Raw genomic sequence first — 18,337 nt, forward strand, 5'->3', positions numbered from 1 at the left:
AGTCTTTCTCCATTTGCTTATGTCTGCTCTCTTTGTTTGTTTTCCATCATTTTATACTGGATTGCAGCCAACATGAGAGAGCGGGGTAAATATAGTTTAGCTACTCATTTCGCAATGCTGTACCCTGGCATGTCGCCATTTCTCAAAACTTTTTCCTCTCCCCTGCTACTGGTGATATGAATGCACTACTCTTCAGTGCTGGCTTGCAGAGACTAATGCATGCTGACACAGAATTAAGACAGAACTAAGACTAAAGCCAGGCTCATTTACCAAACCTAACTTTACTAAACTAGTTCACTAAATGAGAACATTTTGTTTTCCATGTGAACATTGTGAATCATCTGTACTTATACAGTGTTGAAAAAAAATTATACATGTTCAGAGAGGTGTACACAAAGCTAAAGATTATACCACAGCTACAAAATGAGCAAAGAGCTTTGCCATGCTGTGAATCTAGGGCTATTTCACAAAGCTGGTTTCTCACATCCCTGCTGAAAAATCCAGCATTGCTGGTCACCAGCAAAAGGTATGTTTTGCATGCTGGGACCAGTATGGGATGCTGGTTGCTGGTTTGCTGGTCCCCAGCATGGGACGCAGGTGTGCTGGTGGTTCTTTTGCCTGCTCGTATGATCCCAGCAAAACCACAACAAATCTCATATAGCCTATCCATTACATATCATGTTTCTTAGTGTGTGTTCATAGTTAATGACCAATTATGTAATTAATTTTAATAAAGTTTAAGAAATTAGTATAAGAAGAAAAAAAACATGATGCCAGTTACATATTTAATGGCACAGTAAAACCCTCAGTGTTAAACTGCTCAGTTTTCATATGGTCCCAATCCATTGAGTAAAAGTAACACTGAAGCAGTGTTGCAGTTAGTGAAATAAAGTAAATTCACTTTACAGGATTGACTCACAGCCACACAGCCTTAGATGAAATCAACTGCAATTGAAATCAATGATATCTCACCTGGGCATGCTTAAACAACTCCAAAAACAACATCGCAATGTTCAATTATTATAAACCATTTTGGCTATATTTCTTTCATATTGTCTGCTTGAAGACACCATTTTGGTGATTTGGGCACTTGGCCCTTGACTTTGGTTCAATTACTTCTACTTCAGCAGTTGTTGAAAGTGCATGCTGTCAATTTCAATGCTATCACTATTGTCTACAATATTTCATGCTCCTGACTGCAGTGGCATACCTTTTACTATGTACACTTTTTGAAATCAGTGACTGACAGCTGTATTTTGACACATGAGTTCTCAAATTTGCATTAAAGTCTTTAAAAACAGCAATTTTCAATTTTGAACTTTCATTATCAAGAACTCTTGTTATTGAACAAACAAAGTTATATAAATCATGTTTTAATCTTATATGGTTTCTGCATCATTAATCAGTTAAATATAGAAATATGCTAGTAAAAACAATGCTTGTTCCTAAAGACACTGCTGGCATACAGACAACTGGTCTACTCGCGCTCAACCCTGCAAGACCATGCTGGTGACCCAGCTTTACCAGCTCCATTATGCTGGTCCACCAGCTAGACCAGCACTAACCAGCACTATACCATCACTAGCCAGCATAAACAAGCCTGGACCAGATTGGAATTCATGCTGGTTTATGCTGGATTTTTCAACAGGGATGACTAACTTTCACAAGTATGGCTTTGTTACAATATGATACAAAAGGATCTCCTCTTTATGTGTGCAGTATTAAATTATTAAAATCATGTCAAGTATTACTGTTAATTATTTCCAGCATATACTGTACACCATTCTTGTGAAAGTTACCTCGCTAACCCAGCTTCTTGAAATTTCTGTCATTTATTGACAAGGTTTTCTTTTTACAGTCAGTTCTTGGGATGCAGTTGCGAGCGTGCAATCTAAAGCTCTTCATCCTAAGTGAAGCAAGCCCCCCCCCCCAAAAAGTGCTAGTCACCTGCTTGCTTGAGACTGATGTAAATTTGTCATTTAGTTTGGCTTTAAAAATACAGCCCAGAAATAATTGCAGTTCTCTGTCATGTTTTAAGGTTCCAAAGTCTTACAAAATGATGACTTTACAAAGGATCTATTCAGGTTTTTGCAACTTCTGTGCGAGGGACACAATAATGGTAAGACTAAAAATTTGTATATATTTTTTCTATTTAATGTTACTTTTTAAAATGAAATAAAAAGTATTATTTAATTATATTTTTAATGACATTTTTGTTATATCTTTTTATAATATAATAAAAATAACTCCATCACCATGACCCATCCTAGCATTACCTCACATTTAATAATGTTTAATACATTGCAGAAAAAAAACAATGATTTTCAATGCATTACCAATAAAGCAAGAATTAAGATTTCACAGAAAAACTCTCTACTTAATGCTTCACTGCCTATTCTTTACTATTTATTGTTTACATTTTTAATTCCCTCAACAGATTTCCAAAACTTCTTGCGGACACAGACCGGAAACACTACTACAGTCAACATCATCATTAGCACTGTGGACTACTTGTTGCGTCTACAGGTAACACAAACTAAATAAATATGTTTCGTATGAAAAAAAACCCCCATAGCTTTGAATTCTCACGAGTCTACTCAACTTCAGTCCTCTGTAATGGTCGTACTTGTTGTCACCACCAGGAATCTATAAGTGATTTTTACTGGTATTACTCTGGGAAAGATGTCATTGACGAGGCTGGGCAACTTAACTTCTCCAAAGCTTTGGCAGTAGCCAAACAAATCTTTAACTCACTCACTGAGTACATTCAGGTAATGCATATGCTCTACACTACTACACTATATTAGAGTTCAGTGGATGTCCGTGCATTTCATAATACTGTGTTTTCTATTTTTAGGGCCCTTGTATTGGGAATCAGCAAAGTTTGGCACACAGCAGGTTGTGGGACGCAGTGGTCGGATTCCTGCATGTTTTTGCAAACATGCAAATGAAACTGTCACAGGTAACCCAGTCAGGGCACTGTTATGTGCAGCATTACCAAATATGATGCCTCTCAACATTAAATGTCATTTATTTCAGGATTCTAGTCAAATCGAGTTATTGAAAGAGCTGATGGATTTGCAGAAAGATATGGTGGTCATGATGTTATCTCTTTTGGAGGGTGAGTTATTTTTGCTTTCAAACATCATAATGGAACTAGTAAGAGACTAGCAATAGTTAAAGCATCAACTGCATGTTACAGGTAATGTGGTGAATGGAACTATCGGTAAGCAGATGGTTGACACATTAGTGGAGTCCTCCAGCAATGTGGAAATGATCCTCAAGTTCTTCGACATGTTCCTCAAACTGAAGGACCTCACTACATCTGATAACTTCAAGGAGTACGACCCAGATCGCAAAGGCGTTATATCCAAGAAGGAGTTCCACAAGTCTATGGATAGCCAAAAGCAATACACACAGTCTGAGATCGAGTTTCTTCTCTCCTGTGTGGAGGCAGATGAAAATGACATGTTCAACTACAAGGAGTTTGTGGAACGCTTCCATGAACCAGCCAAGGACATCGGCTTCAACGTGGCTGTGCTTCTTACTAACCTATCAGAGCACATGCCTCACGACTCACGCCTGTCCACCTTTTTAGACCTGGCTGAAAGCGTTCTCAGTTACTTTGAGCCGTACCTGGGCCGCATTGAGATCATGGGGGGTGCCAAGAGGATTGAGAGGGTTTACTTTGAGATCAGCGAGTCTAGCAGAACCCAATGGGAAAAGCCTCAGGTCAAAGAGTCCAAACGGCAATTCATCTTTGATGTGGTCAATGAAGGTGGTGAGAGTGAGAAGATGGAGTTATTTGTGAACTTCTGTGAGGACACTATCTTTGAGATGCAGCTGGCCTCTCAGATCTCTGAGCCAGATGCAGCAGAACGACCTGAGGAGGAGGATGAAGAGGAGATGCACAGTCTGCTTGAAGGCTTGTCTGAGGAGGAAGATGCATCTCTTGAGTCGGCCTCGGCCTTCATAGCGGCCTGCGCCTCTGTGAAGAAGAGCATGTCTGATTTCCGTAAAATGCTGACGTTTAAGAGTATGAGGAAACAGTTTAAGAAATTCAGGAAACTGACCATCAGGGAAATTATCACAGGGTTCTTCTCCTTCTTCTGGATGCTCTTCACCGGGTTCTTCAAAGGCATTTTCAGCATCATCTTCGGGTTCTTCCATATTATTTGGTCCTCCATGTTTGGAGGGGGTCTTGTGGAGGGTGCTAAAAACATGAAAGTGACAGATATCTTGGGTAACATGCCTGATCCAACACAGTTTGGGATCCATAGTGATGTACTGGAAGCAGAAAAAACTGAGAGCAGCGAGTTGGTGGTGTCGGCAGATATGGTGCAGATGACTGGCGCTGCTGCTGAGAAGCTGGAGACAGATATGATCATGGATCTACTTAATCCAGCTGTGAAGAAGGAGGGGAAGCATGGGGCAGAACCTGGTCTTGGTGATGTCTGTGAAGTCCTGACAGAGTCTAGCGCCCCTGTTGAGAAAAAGAAGAGCCAGGTATCTACAGACCTTAGTCTGCATAGATACCATATTGAATTTTATGTGAATGAAAATAAGGCTGAGGGATAGACTTGCAGTTTTGACAATGGCATTTAAGGCCCTAGATCACATGTAATTTTCACAACTCACAACTAATACAATTATTTTATGGAGTATTTGTGAAAGTGAACTGAAAGTTTTTGGAAAGATATTTCAACAGCTGAACAGGCATGTTTTAAACGACAGTACAATTCATTGAACATTGAACCATGTACTTCTATCCTCCACAGCCTTGTTTTCATCTCACTCAAAACATAAATATGGTGCTTCCCTCGCTAAGGTCTATTATTGTAGTATTTGAATCAAACATGTGATACACCGCAGTGTTTCGTGCAATTTGTAAATTTGACAAAGAATATTGTTTTTTTTATTACACAGAATGTAGCAGCAGAGAAGCCAGAATTCGAGCCAGAGAAAGCTGAGTAAGTTGACTAATTAGATGTTGACTGATCATTTCTTTGTCAAAATGTTCTGACACGGCAATGTTTTTTAGCACTGAGAATCAGGAGAAAGAAGACAAGGCTAAAGAGGAAACACCTGAGGAACCAGCAGCGGCAAAACCAGCTCCAACAGCCAAACGTGGCTCACCAAAGGAAGACTCTCCAGCATTCATGGCCAGCTTCTTTGCAGGGCTTGAAGTCTACAAAACCAAAATGCTGGTAAGAAAAGCTTCAGCCACATTTTTAGTACAAATTTGTCCCACAGGAAATGTTGTTTAAATGGCAAAGAAGAAACATTAACATTTACTTCTTTGTAGAACTACCTGGCTCGCAATTTCTACAACCTTCGTTTTCTGGCCCTGTTTGTGGCCTTTGCCATCAACTTCATCCTGCTCTTCTACAAGGTGTTTTGCAGAGAACTTTTCTATTAACTTTAAATGTGCTCATGAATGTGAAGTCGACATTGAATTAATTCATAAGCATTTTGGATCACCTGTTTGGTTATTTGTATAGTTGCTCTCTAACACTTGAGCATTTGCCGCTCTCTAAAGGTGACTGGAGAATTCGATGAAGAGGAAGAGGGATCCTGGGGTGGTGAAGAGGAGGAAGGTGATGAAGATGATGAAGGAATGGAATACTTCATTCTTCAGGAGAGCACTGGCTACATGGCACCCACATTGACGTTCTTGGCTGTACTGCACACGATCATCTCCTTACTCTGTGTCGTTGGATATTACTGCCTTAAGGTTTATCCCGATTTCTTTCGTTTGGTTACACTAATCAGGATTAAGAATATGTCAAAGCCAGATGCTGCACAACAGAGTCCATGTAACCTTGTGTTGTCCTTGCTGTAGGTTCCTTTAGTTGTGTTCAAGCGGGAGAAGGAGATCGCTAGGAAGCTTGAGTTTGATGGTTTGTATATTACCGAGCAGCCGTCTGATGATGACATCAAAGGACAGTGGGATCGTTTGGTCATTGCAACTCCGTAAGAAACACTTTAGACAGTCTCTTTTATTCAGTCCCTTATTTTACATTTACATTACAGTGTCAGTTTCAAATATTATTATAGTGTAGCAATCAAAAGTACTATATACTGTAGTAATAGTGTACATTAGCTCCACATACATCAGTACAACAAGTATCACATTATACTACTGTTCAAAAGTTTGCAGTCAGTAGGAGTTTTTTTTTTTAAGTAATATTTTTGACCTTTTTATGCCTTTATTGGATAGGACAGTACAGATCAGACAGGAAAGCATGGGGCAGATAGAGAGAAACGGGATCAGCCATGAAATCAAACTTAGGTCTATGGAAAAATTTCTTATTATCACTGTTGAAAACAGGTGTGCTGCATAATGTTTTTGTGGAAACCATGATACATTATTATTATTATTTTTTTTTAGAATTCTTTAATGAATAAAAAAGTTCAAAAGAACAGAAGTCTTTTGTAACATTATAATTTAATGTCATTATTGATCAATTTAATGTGTCCTGGCTAAATAAAAGTATTAATTTCTTTTAAAAAACAACTTACTGACCAAACTTTTGAATGGTAGTGTACTGTATGTACATTGACATGAAATACTTTGCAAAGTTGATATGCTGTACTAGAACTTACAATAAATATACATTGTAGCGAATCAGCTCATTCATGGGGAAATATGAATAATTAATCATAACTAGTTATAATTAATTATAAATATTTAGATCCGCTGTAGATATTTACTTGACCTCTCAGGGTCAACTGTCTGTCAATTCTAAGAACGTTAATTTCCTGGTTAAGGGAAATAACTTTCTTACTGTACAACTCTACACAGAGCCTGTAGCATAAATCTGCAGTTATGAGCAAACAATGACCAACGTCAAGTGTGATACAAGTAAGAATTTATTAACTACATAAACACTTAAACTAGTCCAACATACTACATAAACACTTAAACTAGTCCAACATACTACATAAACACTTAAACTAGTCCAACATACACATAGACGGGGATAGAGAGAGAGAGAGAGAGAGAGAGGAGTGGTTAGAAAGTTGCACTTTACACGCCTATCTAAGCGTTAGTCGGTTGCTAACAGCTAGCAGTTGAGGTAAAGGGCTTAGCTTAAGAGTTAGCGTTGGTTACACGTTTATGACTCTTTGTGTAGAAGCATGGTAATTTGCATATGGGACTTGAATCGAAATTACTAAAGATTCTCAGGACACTAATATATTGCCTATGTACCAACATATAATATACACGCTTGTTTAGATCATCAGAAGACTAATTCATAGATACTAAACATGGTAGGGTTACATATATGTAAGATGACATGAATGAGTGTTTCGATCATAAGCCTGCATAAAACAGTATAAAATCTCAAAGACAACATACACGATGACCTGAAGGGTATGTGTGTTCATTCAAAGAAAGGTTTTCCTATGAATTAATTAGAAAAGAGTCCATTTCTACTGTGCACTGTGTCTCTTCCTTATGAAAAAGGCAGTGATTTTCCCTACTTACATTTCATTAGGTCGTAAATGTATCTGGTGTCAGGGTTGCCATGGTAACCAGGGGGGGCCTGGTGTCGTTGCAGACATCCTGGCATCCAGTTTATTGGGTGAGGGGACTGTGACGATTTGTTAATCTAATGAATAACTGATTTGTTAAATCAAATGAAAAATTGTGTGTTTGATTGGTCCAGACGCTACAAATTATCAGTTTTTCAATAGCTAGAAAATGGTCAATGATCATATTATCAACAGAAACTAAAAACCTATTTTAAACAGCATTTTTATACTCTTTTGAAAGTATTTCATATTAATTGAGAAAGTACAATAAGTATTTGTAACTTTGTAACTTATATTTGTCACACTACAGGACCATTTAAAAAGAAAGTGAAGGCAAATGCCATTCAAAATACTTCAAGTAAATTGTAACCATTTACAGGACCCACGATGTACACTTTCCTTTTAATTGATTTTAATATAAATTTTATCTCAGTATCAGTTTTAGTTGTAACTACCCACATACTGTTCATTAGTATACATATCCTTTGTAATTCAGGAAGTAATTGATGAATCAATCCTTCAGAGCATCCTTTGAGTACTTAGAATCTTCCTTACCTGTCTTTCAGGTCCTTCCCTAACAATTACTGGGACAAATTTGTTAAGAGGAAGGTAAGCAGAATCATACAAAACTTGATGGTGCTTGAATTCATTGGACTGTCTGCATATCCAATTTCCACTGTCCTCTGTAGGTCATCAATAAATATGGTGACTTGTACGGGGCTGAACGCATAGCTGAACTCTTGGGTCTGGATAAGAGTGCTCTGGACTTTGATCCCACTGAAGAAGCCGTGGTGAAGGAAGCCTCCCTGGTGTCCTGGTGAGCTGACGGGACCTGAAAACATTAGGTTTGAAAGAGCATTAAAGCATTCAGTCATGTTTTGGTTTCAATTGCAGGTTGAGCTCAATTGATACCAAGTACCACATCTGGAAAATGGGGGTGGTGCTGACGGACAACGTGAGTATGGCTCAGATTTGAAAACATTAAGAAGAATATCCTGTATCAGGACAATAACGTTTTGTCTTTCATCTCTAGTCTTACCTCTACTTGATCTGGTACACCACCATGTCTATTTTGGGACATTACAATAACTTCTTCTTTGCCGCTCATTTGCTGGACATTGCCATGGGCTTCAAGACCTTGAGGACCATCCTCTCTTCTGTGACCCACAATGGCAAACAGGTAAGTCTCATCCAGCAGGGGGTGACTGTGGAACAGCTTTACACCAAGGTACTGGCGACCTGATGAAAATACCTTCTTCATTTGAACAGCTGGTGTTGACCGTGGGGCTCCTGGCGGTCGTGGTCTACCTGTACACCGTGGTGGCTTTTAACTTCTTCCGCAAGTTCTACAACAAGAGCGAGGATGAGGATGCGCCTGACATGAAGTGTGATGATATGATGACTGTGAGTTTAGCTTTTCATTTTGAAAGGATCCTTGAAGTACATTTAAGTGTGTTTTTGTTCACCTGGCTGATCTGGAAGTCATCTTGGACTTGTACTGACTGGATGCATTATTGCAAAACACAAAATTGTCCATTTATTATTGCAGAAATGCACTATTTACTATTTAATGTGTCGGGTCATATCAAATGCTAATGTGACCTAAATGCTTCTTATAGTGACTGGATTTTTTAATTGATTTTTTTCATTTAATGAGAATGTTTTTTTTTGTTTTTTGTTATCAAAAGCTTAAAAAGTGTGCTTTGCAAGATCATTAAAAACTAAAATGAATCCCATGAATCCTCAGTGCTACCTGTTCCACATGTACGTGGGTGTGAGAGCTGGCGGTGGCATCGGTGATGAAATCGTGGACCCAGCCGGTGACCCATACGAGCTCTACCGCATTCTGTTTGACATCACCTTCTTCTTCTTTGTCATCGTCATTCTGCTGGCCATCATTCAGGGTACTGCTGTAGTGCGCTGCTTTCAATGCCCGACTAAACTCTTTATAAGCCACACTGATCGCAACAGAACTACCCAACTGATCATAATCTCACAGTCAATACTTGGTACATTCAGAACACCAACATAATGGTGAATGCTTTCATTTTCAAACCAGGTTTGATCATTGATGCCTTCGGTGAGTTGAGAGACCAGCAGGAGCAGGTGAAAGAGGACATGGAGGTGAGTGCTGTCACACGTCTCACAGCTGTGAGGTCTAAAGAGAGGTCAGTCTGTTCCTGTTTTAACATTTTTTAATCTTCGGTGTAGACAAAATGCTTCATCTGTGGAATTGGAAATGACTACTTCGACAGAACCCCGCATGGCTTTGAGACCCATACCTTACAAGAGCACAATCTGGCCAACTATTTGTGAGTAAACACTGTATATGCAATACTGTAACATCCGATATGTAAAGTAAGACAACATTTACATTGTTATAATGCTTCCTTTAGCAACTAAACACATCTGAATATTCAAATATTCCTTTCTAACAGATTCTTCCTGATGTATCTTATCAACAAAGATGAGACTGAATACACTGGTCAGGTAATCTACTAATCCAATTAAAACTAGTGGCTTATTTATAAAATCAATATACACTGCCTTTCAAAATTTGGGGTCGGTAATTAAAAAAAATATATATTTCTGAAATAACTATTTTATGCTTACCACGGATGCATTTATTTGATCAAAAATACAGTAAAAACAGTAATATTCTGAAATATTAATACCATTAAAAATGTTTTTTTTTGTTGTTGTAATTTACAGTTCTGCTCATAAGTTTACATACCCCTTGCAGAATATGCAAAATGCTAAAACCTAAATAAGAGGGATCATGAAACTTGCATGCTATTTTTTATTTAGTACTGTCCTGAACAAGGTATGTATTTATTAGCTAAATACGTGCTTTAAAAATCATGCAATTTTCATGATCCATCTTATTTTATTAAATTTATTAACATTTTTATACATTCTGCAAGGGGTATGTAAACTTATGAGCCGAAATCTATTCCTGTGATGTCAAAGCTGAATTTTCAGCATCATTACTCCAGTCTTCAGTGTCACATGATCCTTCAGAAATCATTCTAATATGCTGATTTGCTGCTCAAGAAACATTTCCTAATATTAATGTTGAAAGCATTCCTTGATATTTTTGTGGAAAGAAGATTTTTTTTCTTAAGATTCTTTGATGAATAGAGAGCAAAAGAACAGCATTTATTTAAAATATAAGTTTTTTTTTTGGTCAAATTATAAATGTCTTTACTGTTCAATCAATTTAATGCATCCTTGCTAAATAAAAGTATTAATTTCTTCTTTTAAAAAAAAAATTATGACCCCAGACTTGTGTATGGTAGCGAATGTTATTTAGTAAGTTATATCTTCTAATTATTCTTCTATTACAGGAGTCGTATGTTTGGAAGATGTATCAGGAGAGGTGCTGGGATTTCTTCCCTGCCGGAGACTGTTTCCGGAAGCAATACGAGGACCAGCTGGGCTAGAGGACATGTTGTCCTCAGTCCTAATGAGAGAAATCACACACTCCAACCTATATGAGCTCCTAATATCTATACGGATTTTAGGACTTTGTACAGGTTGGACACAACATCCTAAACTAGCTCTCATCATAGGCTGCTCACTAATTCATCCAATCAAAAAAAACCTCAATCGTTTCTACACCAGAAATGACAGCGACATACTGAGAACGCATTGTGATCAAGCCAAAAATGTGAACTCAAGTGCAACATTGAGGAAAAAACAACAACAACAACAAAAAACATGTAGCACACATTGCCAAACTAAGACACAAAGCCATGTTTGATAAAAAAAAAACATGGGAAATGGCTTCATTTGCTTAACTCACAAATGCACACAAACTTGTGAGATGAGATGTTAACATATGTATGTTTTTGATGTTGGATGAATGTCTACACAAATATGCACAGGAATACCTTCTTAGTATTCAATGAGTGCCAAACACAATTTATGCCTGTTTGATTTAAAAACAACAAAAAGACTATGAAGAATGTGCAATGCCTTTAAGGACGGCAATCTGACTGGTGGAATGAGAAATATAATGATCATCTGCTTCAGTCCACTAGCTGTTTCTCATACAGAAAAGTGCCTTATGACAAGAGACTATGCAAACATTTTGTTCCTGCTCGTATGTTTTGCTAGTTTGCATTTTAGTTTAGACTATCACTGACTGCCTCTCACCTGGGTTAGTAGTTTTGTAGCTTTAGTTGACGTTTGTTCATAGGTAAAGATTACACTGCTTTTTTTAATGTTTGGTTAAGGTTAAATAACAGAAATTGTGTTTGCCTGATTATTTATGAAGTGCGATTGCAAAACAATGGGAATCTACATTCGAGGACAAAAACGATTCCATTTATTGAACAGAAGTCAATACTGTAAACTGCTATTGTATGGCCATTTGTATTTATGTAGTAGCTTTGGTGATTTGCATTTGTTTTGAGCAGGGGGAATGAAAATAAAGTAGCTAATGCAATAAATCCCAGTTGGTCATTGCTGCTTTTAATCGGATGATGAGTGAGAATATGATGGGTCTGAAAACTGTTACACAGCATTACATCACTTTTATGAGTAATATATCGAAGAAGCATTTTATATTCCACATGACTGAATTAGTCTTGGTTATTATAAGACTTAATGAAGTGTCGTGGTATGATGCTCACGTCCCCACAGAAGTCACGGTATGTCCAAACCATCAGTATGTCCAAAGTATGGCATTAGCAAAGCTGCATGTGATTTAATCCACAGCAGTGTCAGTCAGCTTCTCCGGGATCAGGAGAGCATGCTGTCCAGCCAGTCCTCCAGATCCTCCTCTGTCACTTCCTGCCTCGTAGGTTTAGCTTCACTTTCCACTTCTGGCTTTGTCTCTTTCTTATCAGCTATTTGAGCTTTTCTCTCTTTTTCCTCCGAACCTGTTGAGGTGATAAAATCACATTTTCACATCAGTGTTCTTGAACCTACTTTGAAAAAGTTTGGGGTTTGTATGACTTTTTTTTTTTTTTTTTAAAAAAGCGCGGGGGCTGTTAGGGCTGCCCCCTATAGTTTTTTTTTTTTTGAAAGAAGCTACTTATGTGCACCAAGACTGCATTTATTGGACAAATTACAATGGGAACAGTAATATTGTGAAATATTTACATTAATTTATTCCCGTGATGACAAAGCTGAATTTTCAACAGTCATTCCTCCAGTCTATATTGTCACATGATCCTTCAGAAATCATTTTGATATTCTGATTTACTGCTCAAGAAACAAAAAGGAAAGTTCAAAAGAACAACAGCTATTTGAAATAGTTTTTTTAACAATGTAAACGTCTTTACTTTTAATCAAGATAATGTGTCATTGCTTAATAAAAGTATTAATTAATTTTTTTTTTATCTTACTGACCCATACTTCTGAATGGTAGTGTATTTATAAACAGAGACAGCATTCAACTACATATTTTGCTAAAAAAAGATGCAGCGATTACAATTATTTAGCAAATCATTTGTTTGATCAGTGAACTGATTATTTACATCAACTGTCTCACTTAAATGAGTCTGATTTCCAAACACTAATTATGTAGCTTGTTACTGGACGTTCCTACTAATACTACGTTTAGTTAGTTACTGTACACCCCAACACTGTTTAACAAAAAAAAAAAAGAACAAACATACAGTATATACCAACCTTGTGTTGAGGTGTTTAGCACATCATCTGATATAGCGTGGGATTTGGCTGAAGTAATTTCTGTGATGGTTTTCTGCAAGTTGAGGAGAAGGTCGAGCTCCTGGTCAGCATCATCTGTGGCAGGAGGGACGGCTGTGGAGACACCGAGAGACGGTGTGGTACCTGAAGCAGGCTTTACACTGCAGGAAACACCCAGGCCTGACTCTGGGCTTGCCTGAGAAGCTTTCAGTCCAGCTGTTAGAGTCGAGTCAGTTCTGTGAGGCACTGTCACGGACGGCAGTTCAACAGGAGTCGTCACCTGAAACATATTAAATCGCTAGTACTATATTCTTCACTGGTACAACTAAGTATTTCATGGTATTCCAACAAGAAAGGCAATTGATTCACCTGCACAAGCTCAGCCTCCAGGTTCAGTCTTGTGTGCAGTGGAAGCTCTTGAAGTGACTGAGTTAAAGCTGGCAGGTCTATAAACAGAGCTGGAATCTAAAGAAATCAACCATGTGAGCATATTTCCTCAAACAACAGGGTTTCAATGATTGCGCTGGAAAACATCATTTAAGAAATGACTGATCATGCACCTGATTTTTTGCCAGTGAGTCCATCTCCCAGTCCTTCTCATCAGAGAACCTGAACTGTGTGAACGAGTCCCCTAAAACAGAAAAACAGGTAATACATTAAAAAAATAATAATAATTACAATTAAAATTATATTAAATTATAGAGCTGAACCAAAGTACGTATGGTGAGTCACCAGCTAATGTATTAGTTTTACTTCAGCACTTTCAGGAAGCTTTGACTGAATTCTTTATTCAGTTGTAATTAGCGATGTGCCACTTTTAGTATTTTTTTTAAAGTAGTATTTTTTTAAATTTCATATTAAAAAGTAAAAAAAAAAAAAGTCAAAGTCAAAATTAACGGACATAAATATTTATTACACATTTTTAACAGTACATTTATATTAATATTATTAAATGTTATGAAAAAGAGATTATGAATAATAATAATAATATATGTGACCCTGGACCACAAAACCAGTCTTAAGTCGCTGGGGTATATTTGTAGCAATAGCCAAAAATACATTGTATGGGTCAAAATTATTGATTTTTCTTTTATGCCAAAAATCATTAGGATATTAAGTAAAGATCATGTTCCATGAAGATATTTTGTAAATTTCCTATCGTAAACATATCAAAACTTAATTTTGATTAGTAATATGCATTGCTAAGAACTTCATTTGGACAACTTTAAAGGCGATTTTCTCAATATTTTTTTGCACCCTCAGATTCCAGATTTTTAAATAGTTGTCCAAATATTGTCCTATCCTAACAAACCATACATCAATGAAAAGCTTATTTATTTAGCTTTCAGATGATGTATAAATCTTAATTTTGAAAAACTTTTTTTTTTTTTTTTGGTTTTGTGGTCCAGGGTCACATTTGGTTTAATTTAATATATAAAATCAATATTATAAAAATATTGTAGATCACATTATGTACACGGTGTTAATTATCCAGCTTTAAAAAAAAAAGTATTTTAAATAAATACTAAAGCTGTGCTATTTTAGTATTATTCATATATTTTAGATTTAATACTTAGCTTTAGCTTTATTTGAATTTAGTTTTAGTAATTTTAGTAATTTCAAGGTTTGTTTGTGTTTTTACATCAAAGTTTTTTATCTAATATTTGTTTTTCTTTTTTAAGCTTTATTTTAATTAACACATTTTTTTATTAGTTTTCATTAACAATAACCACTGTACTATAGCTCACCTTCCTAGCCCCTGTACTGCTGTAACAAGCATTAATCATTTTTACAACTTTGTTTTCAACCCTCTTAGTTCAATTCTAACTGGGACATAATAACACAGCCAAGAAAAACAACACTCAGATCTCCATATTGTAAACACTCGGTTCACTGCACACCTTCACAGCAGCAGCTGAACGTGTGTCATCTTTTGAAGTCACTTTCCCCTTGACACAAGCAGCGTGAATTCTGAAGCGGCAGCAAGTTGGGACAGCTGAAGAAAGAAGCCGTGGGTCTGTCACGCACAGCTGTCCCAGCCAGGGTGAGGCAGAATACTCTCCGCCTCCCGCCTCTTTCACTCAAGACACACTTGCCAACTGCAGTCGGCCAAACTGACACGGATGATACAGGGCAGGGTCTCAAGGTCAAGAGGAGCGATCCTGCTTCAAAAGAGCACTTCAGAAGCATTCTGCCACTTCATATAATTTGTGTTAAACAGATAAAGAAACACTTTAAGATGAACAGCTGCAACTAAAAAAACGACATGCTATGCTACTACTTAATATTGTCTATAGATCATCCCACTGACTCAGAAGCGACTTCACAGGAAACAAGATTCCTGCTAAAGCTACGCAGTGCTGATGTCATCATTGTAGAAACGCTGTTATGAGTGGGCTGTGAGATGCCATCCAGGCAATTTCATCATGTTTCCTTCACTGGCAGCGACAGCGCCATGGAAACTGCTGCCATAACAATGAGCAAAGGTTCTGTCAGCATGTGTGGCGAGGGCCAATGTAGCTTTAGCGGAGCAAGTAGTGTGGCTAGTCAATATAACAAACCAGCTGCATGCGACATACTGCTGTGCTGCATTACTTATGATAAACACATTGCTTAGTGAAACAATGCAAGAATAAATTATCATACGGACACTGTTCAGTAGGTATAAAAAAAATAGAGTGTGTTGGCTGATACCAAAAGCAAATAATTATTTTTATGTTATGGCTGATAAACTGTAAAATGTAATTGAGCATTATTACAGATTGGGAATGCTGATATTCAGTACTACAGCATGACTGCATGCATATTTCTTTTATACAAAAGTTTGATCAAATAAAAGCTTGTGTACAATGGTCAAATCTCAATTTAACATGCAGAGACTATAATTAATTAAAAGCAATTTACTCAATTATTTACTCATTCCGGGTCATATTTCACCCCAAAATCAAAAGTAAAAATAAAATATGCTGCATAAAGAAAATATGTGTTTTACAGGAATGTGAATCAAATGCTGTGAATCATCAATGAACATAATGAAAATTACAAACATTAAAACATTCATTTTTCCAATTCATTCAAATTAAACTAAACTAAAGTAAAACAGTAGTAAAAATCAATAGATTTTTTCATTTCATTAAAAATGTTGTTTTTCATTAAAAATGAATTGATAACTTTTCACTTTTCAAACTGTGATGTAACTTTTAAATTGCATTAAAAAAGCACTTGTCAATTATTTTTCTTAATCAATTAAAAAAATGACATTGGACATCGGATGTACACGTCAAATTAATAACCAAAAGCAACTGGTAAATGGAAAATTGTTTTGCATTTTGTAAACCGATTATAAAATGGTATATAATATGTTTATAATAAGATATATATTTTTTAATTGTTCAACTTAAAGGAACACTCCACTATTTTTGAAAATAGGCTCATTTTTCAACTCCCCTAGAGTTAAACAGTTGAGTTTTACCATTTTCTAATCCATCCAGCCGATTCAGGAACTTTGCTGCCGTACCATGGGTGCAGCAGGCGCAATGATATTACGCAGCTCATGAAAATAGGCTAACTTCCGTCAATATAACCAACGTGACCACCTGCTTGCACAGGGAGCGTGCTGGGGACTATTTTCAGGCGCTGCGTAATATCATTGCGCCTGCTGCACCCATGTACTAAGACCGACGGAAAATGAAAAGTTGCGCAATGATATTACGCAGCGCCTGAAAATAGTCCCCAGCTAGCGAGATGCTAACGGTCTAATCAGATTCAATAATCTATGCTAAGCTACAGCTAAAAGTGCTACCGCCAGACCCGGAGATCGGCTGAATGGATTCGAAAATGGTAAAACTCAACTGTTTAACTCTAGGGGAGTTGGAAAATGAGCCTATTTTCAAAAATAGTAGAGTGTTCCTTTAAGTAACTTTTTAAACATGAATTAAATAAGCTTAATTCAGTTCATCACAAACAAAAGATTAAATAAGTTTAAATAAGTTCCTCACACAGAGCTATCGTACGATATTGTATGAATATAGCGCACAGATGGATACTTTCCAGAACTGGCTTGGAGCTGCTTCCAATGCTGGTCTATTAAAAAAAAATAAACTAGTCGATATTGATAATGTGCATCCCTACTTTTTACACAACCTAATAAGAAATACGGAACAGATAAAAATGGCTGATGTGACGAAACATAAGTTGACAGTAGCAGCTCTGGTGCAGTGCTGGCATAATGTCAGTGTGGCAGATGTGTGTCTCTCTGGAGGGTGGTGTCCTCTGAATGAGGCAGGAAGCTGCTCTACAAGTATGCTCTACAAGTACAGGTCATTTCCTCCCAGAGAGTGGCATCATGCATGCAGCCTGCCAACTGAAATCTGGCCACCGTTCTTTGCTTTTTCAAGGGCCCTGTAAAACACTGACACCAGGACCACAGAATGCTGTGAACCTAAAAGCCCAACACCATTCGACAGAGCATGAACACTGTTAATCATTAAATGGCACTTAATGCAGGGAGGCTACAGCCCTTTGGAAGAAGCTGCTAATTTGCTTTGACGTCATGGTTCTTCAGCAAATCACTGCTAAGCCAATTAACACAAAGCAACTCCATAATGAACGGAACCATCAAAATAAATTCGTCTGTGGTGATTGCAATTAAAACATTTCAAGCCGAAAATTCTAAACAATAAGATGGTCATTTACTATACGCTTCAACACAGCTGCCATGGAGAACAGCAACAGTCTCCTATTAGTGTCTAGACTTGAAAGGAAAGACTTTGTGCAGTTCACACACTTGGTTCATTTGAAAACACATCTTTAAATGTGACACTGCTCGGACATTTGTGTGAAATGTGTGAAAATGTTTTCCCTCAAATCATTAAAAGTCTAAGCTCTGCTTTCGGTTCTGATCAGTTAGCGTGATACTGAACAAACTGTTGCGTAACCTTCAAATCATTATGTTTATAAAGTGGTCTGAGCTTCCTAAACCAGAAACAGAGAAAAAAAAACACATCTATTCAGATAAATGGCAGTTAAATAAGTAATTGGACCATAAATGACAAGAAAGAAAGAAAGAAAGAAAGAAAGAAAGAAAGAAAGAAAGAAAGAAAGAAAGAAAGAAAGAAAGAAAGAAAGAAAGAAAGAAAGA

General features: G+C 37.1%; 2 protein-coding genes across 2 annotated transcripts in view; one reads left to right on the forward strand and one right to left on the reverse strand.

Annotated features, from left to right (window-relative positions):
- Positions 1-11,313, forward strand: part of LOC107756592 (ryanodine receptor 3-like) — a 102,580-nt gene extending 91,267 nt beyond the window's left edge. The window contains exons 83-103 of the mRNA XM_016573767.1: positions 2,039-2,119; positions 2,438-2,526; positions 2,643-2,771; positions 2,858-2,962; positions 3,040-3,121; positions 3,203-4,506; positions 4,927-4,970; positions 5,042-5,207; positions 5,306-5,392; positions 5,540-5,734; positions 5,843-5,973; positions 8,106-8,148; positions 8,229-8,356; positions 8,434-8,494; positions 8,573-8,719; positions 8,809-8,943; positions 9,287-9,443; positions 9,599-9,663; positions 9,751-9,851; positions 9,978-10,029; positions 10,887-11,313. Of these exons, the coding sequence (XP_016429253.1) occupies positions 2,039-2,119; positions 2,438-2,526; positions 2,643-2,771; positions 2,858-2,962; positions 3,040-3,121; positions 3,203-4,506; positions 4,927-4,970; positions 5,042-5,207; positions 5,306-5,392; positions 5,540-5,734; positions 5,843-5,973; positions 8,106-8,148; positions 8,229-8,356; positions 8,434-8,494; positions 8,573-8,719; positions 8,809-8,943; positions 9,287-9,443; positions 9,599-9,663; positions 9,751-9,851; positions 9,978-10,029; positions 10,887-10,982 (3,398 nt within the window). The 3' untranslated portion in view covers positions 10,983-11,313. The remainder of the gene's footprint in view (positions 1-2,038; positions 2,120-2,437; positions 2,527-2,642; positions 2,772-2,857; positions 2,963-3,039; positions 3,122-3,202; positions 4,507-4,926; positions 4,971-5,041; positions 5,208-5,305; positions 5,393-5,539; positions 5,735-5,842; positions 5,974-8,105; positions 8,149-8,228; positions 8,357-8,433; positions 8,495-8,572; positions 8,720-8,808; positions 8,944-9,286; positions 9,444-9,598; positions 9,664-9,750; positions 9,852-9,977; positions 10,030-10,886) is intronic.
- A 423-nt stretch (positions 11,314-11,736) lies between these two features.
- The window catches only part of LOC107756595 (cell death regulator Aven-like), an 18,326-nt gene continuing 11,725 nt past the window's right edge, over positions 11,737-18,337 (reverse strand). The window contains exons 3-6 of the mRNA XM_016573770.1: positions 13,758-13,828; positions 13,567-13,662; positions 13,180-13,477; positions 11,737-12,425 (exon numbers count right to left, since the gene is read on the reverse strand). Coding sequence (XP_016429256.1) covers positions 12,286-12,425; positions 13,180-13,477; positions 13,567-13,662; positions 13,758-13,828 — 605 coding nt within the window. The 3' untranslated portion in view covers positions 11,737-12,285. The remainder of the gene's footprint in view (positions 12,426-13,179; positions 13,478-13,566; positions 13,663-13,757; positions 13,829-18,337) is intronic.

Source organism: Sinocyclocheilus rhinocerous, unplaced genomic scaffold (genome assembly GCF_001515625.1).
Source record: "Sinocyclocheilus rhinocerous isolate Xijiao unplaced genomic scaffold, SAMN03320098_v1.1 scaffold683, whole genome shotgun sequence".
NCBI classification, from domain to species: domain Eukaryota; kingdom Metazoa; phylum Chordata; class Actinopteri; order Cypriniformes; family Cyprinidae; genus Sinocyclocheilus; species Sinocyclocheilus rhinocerous.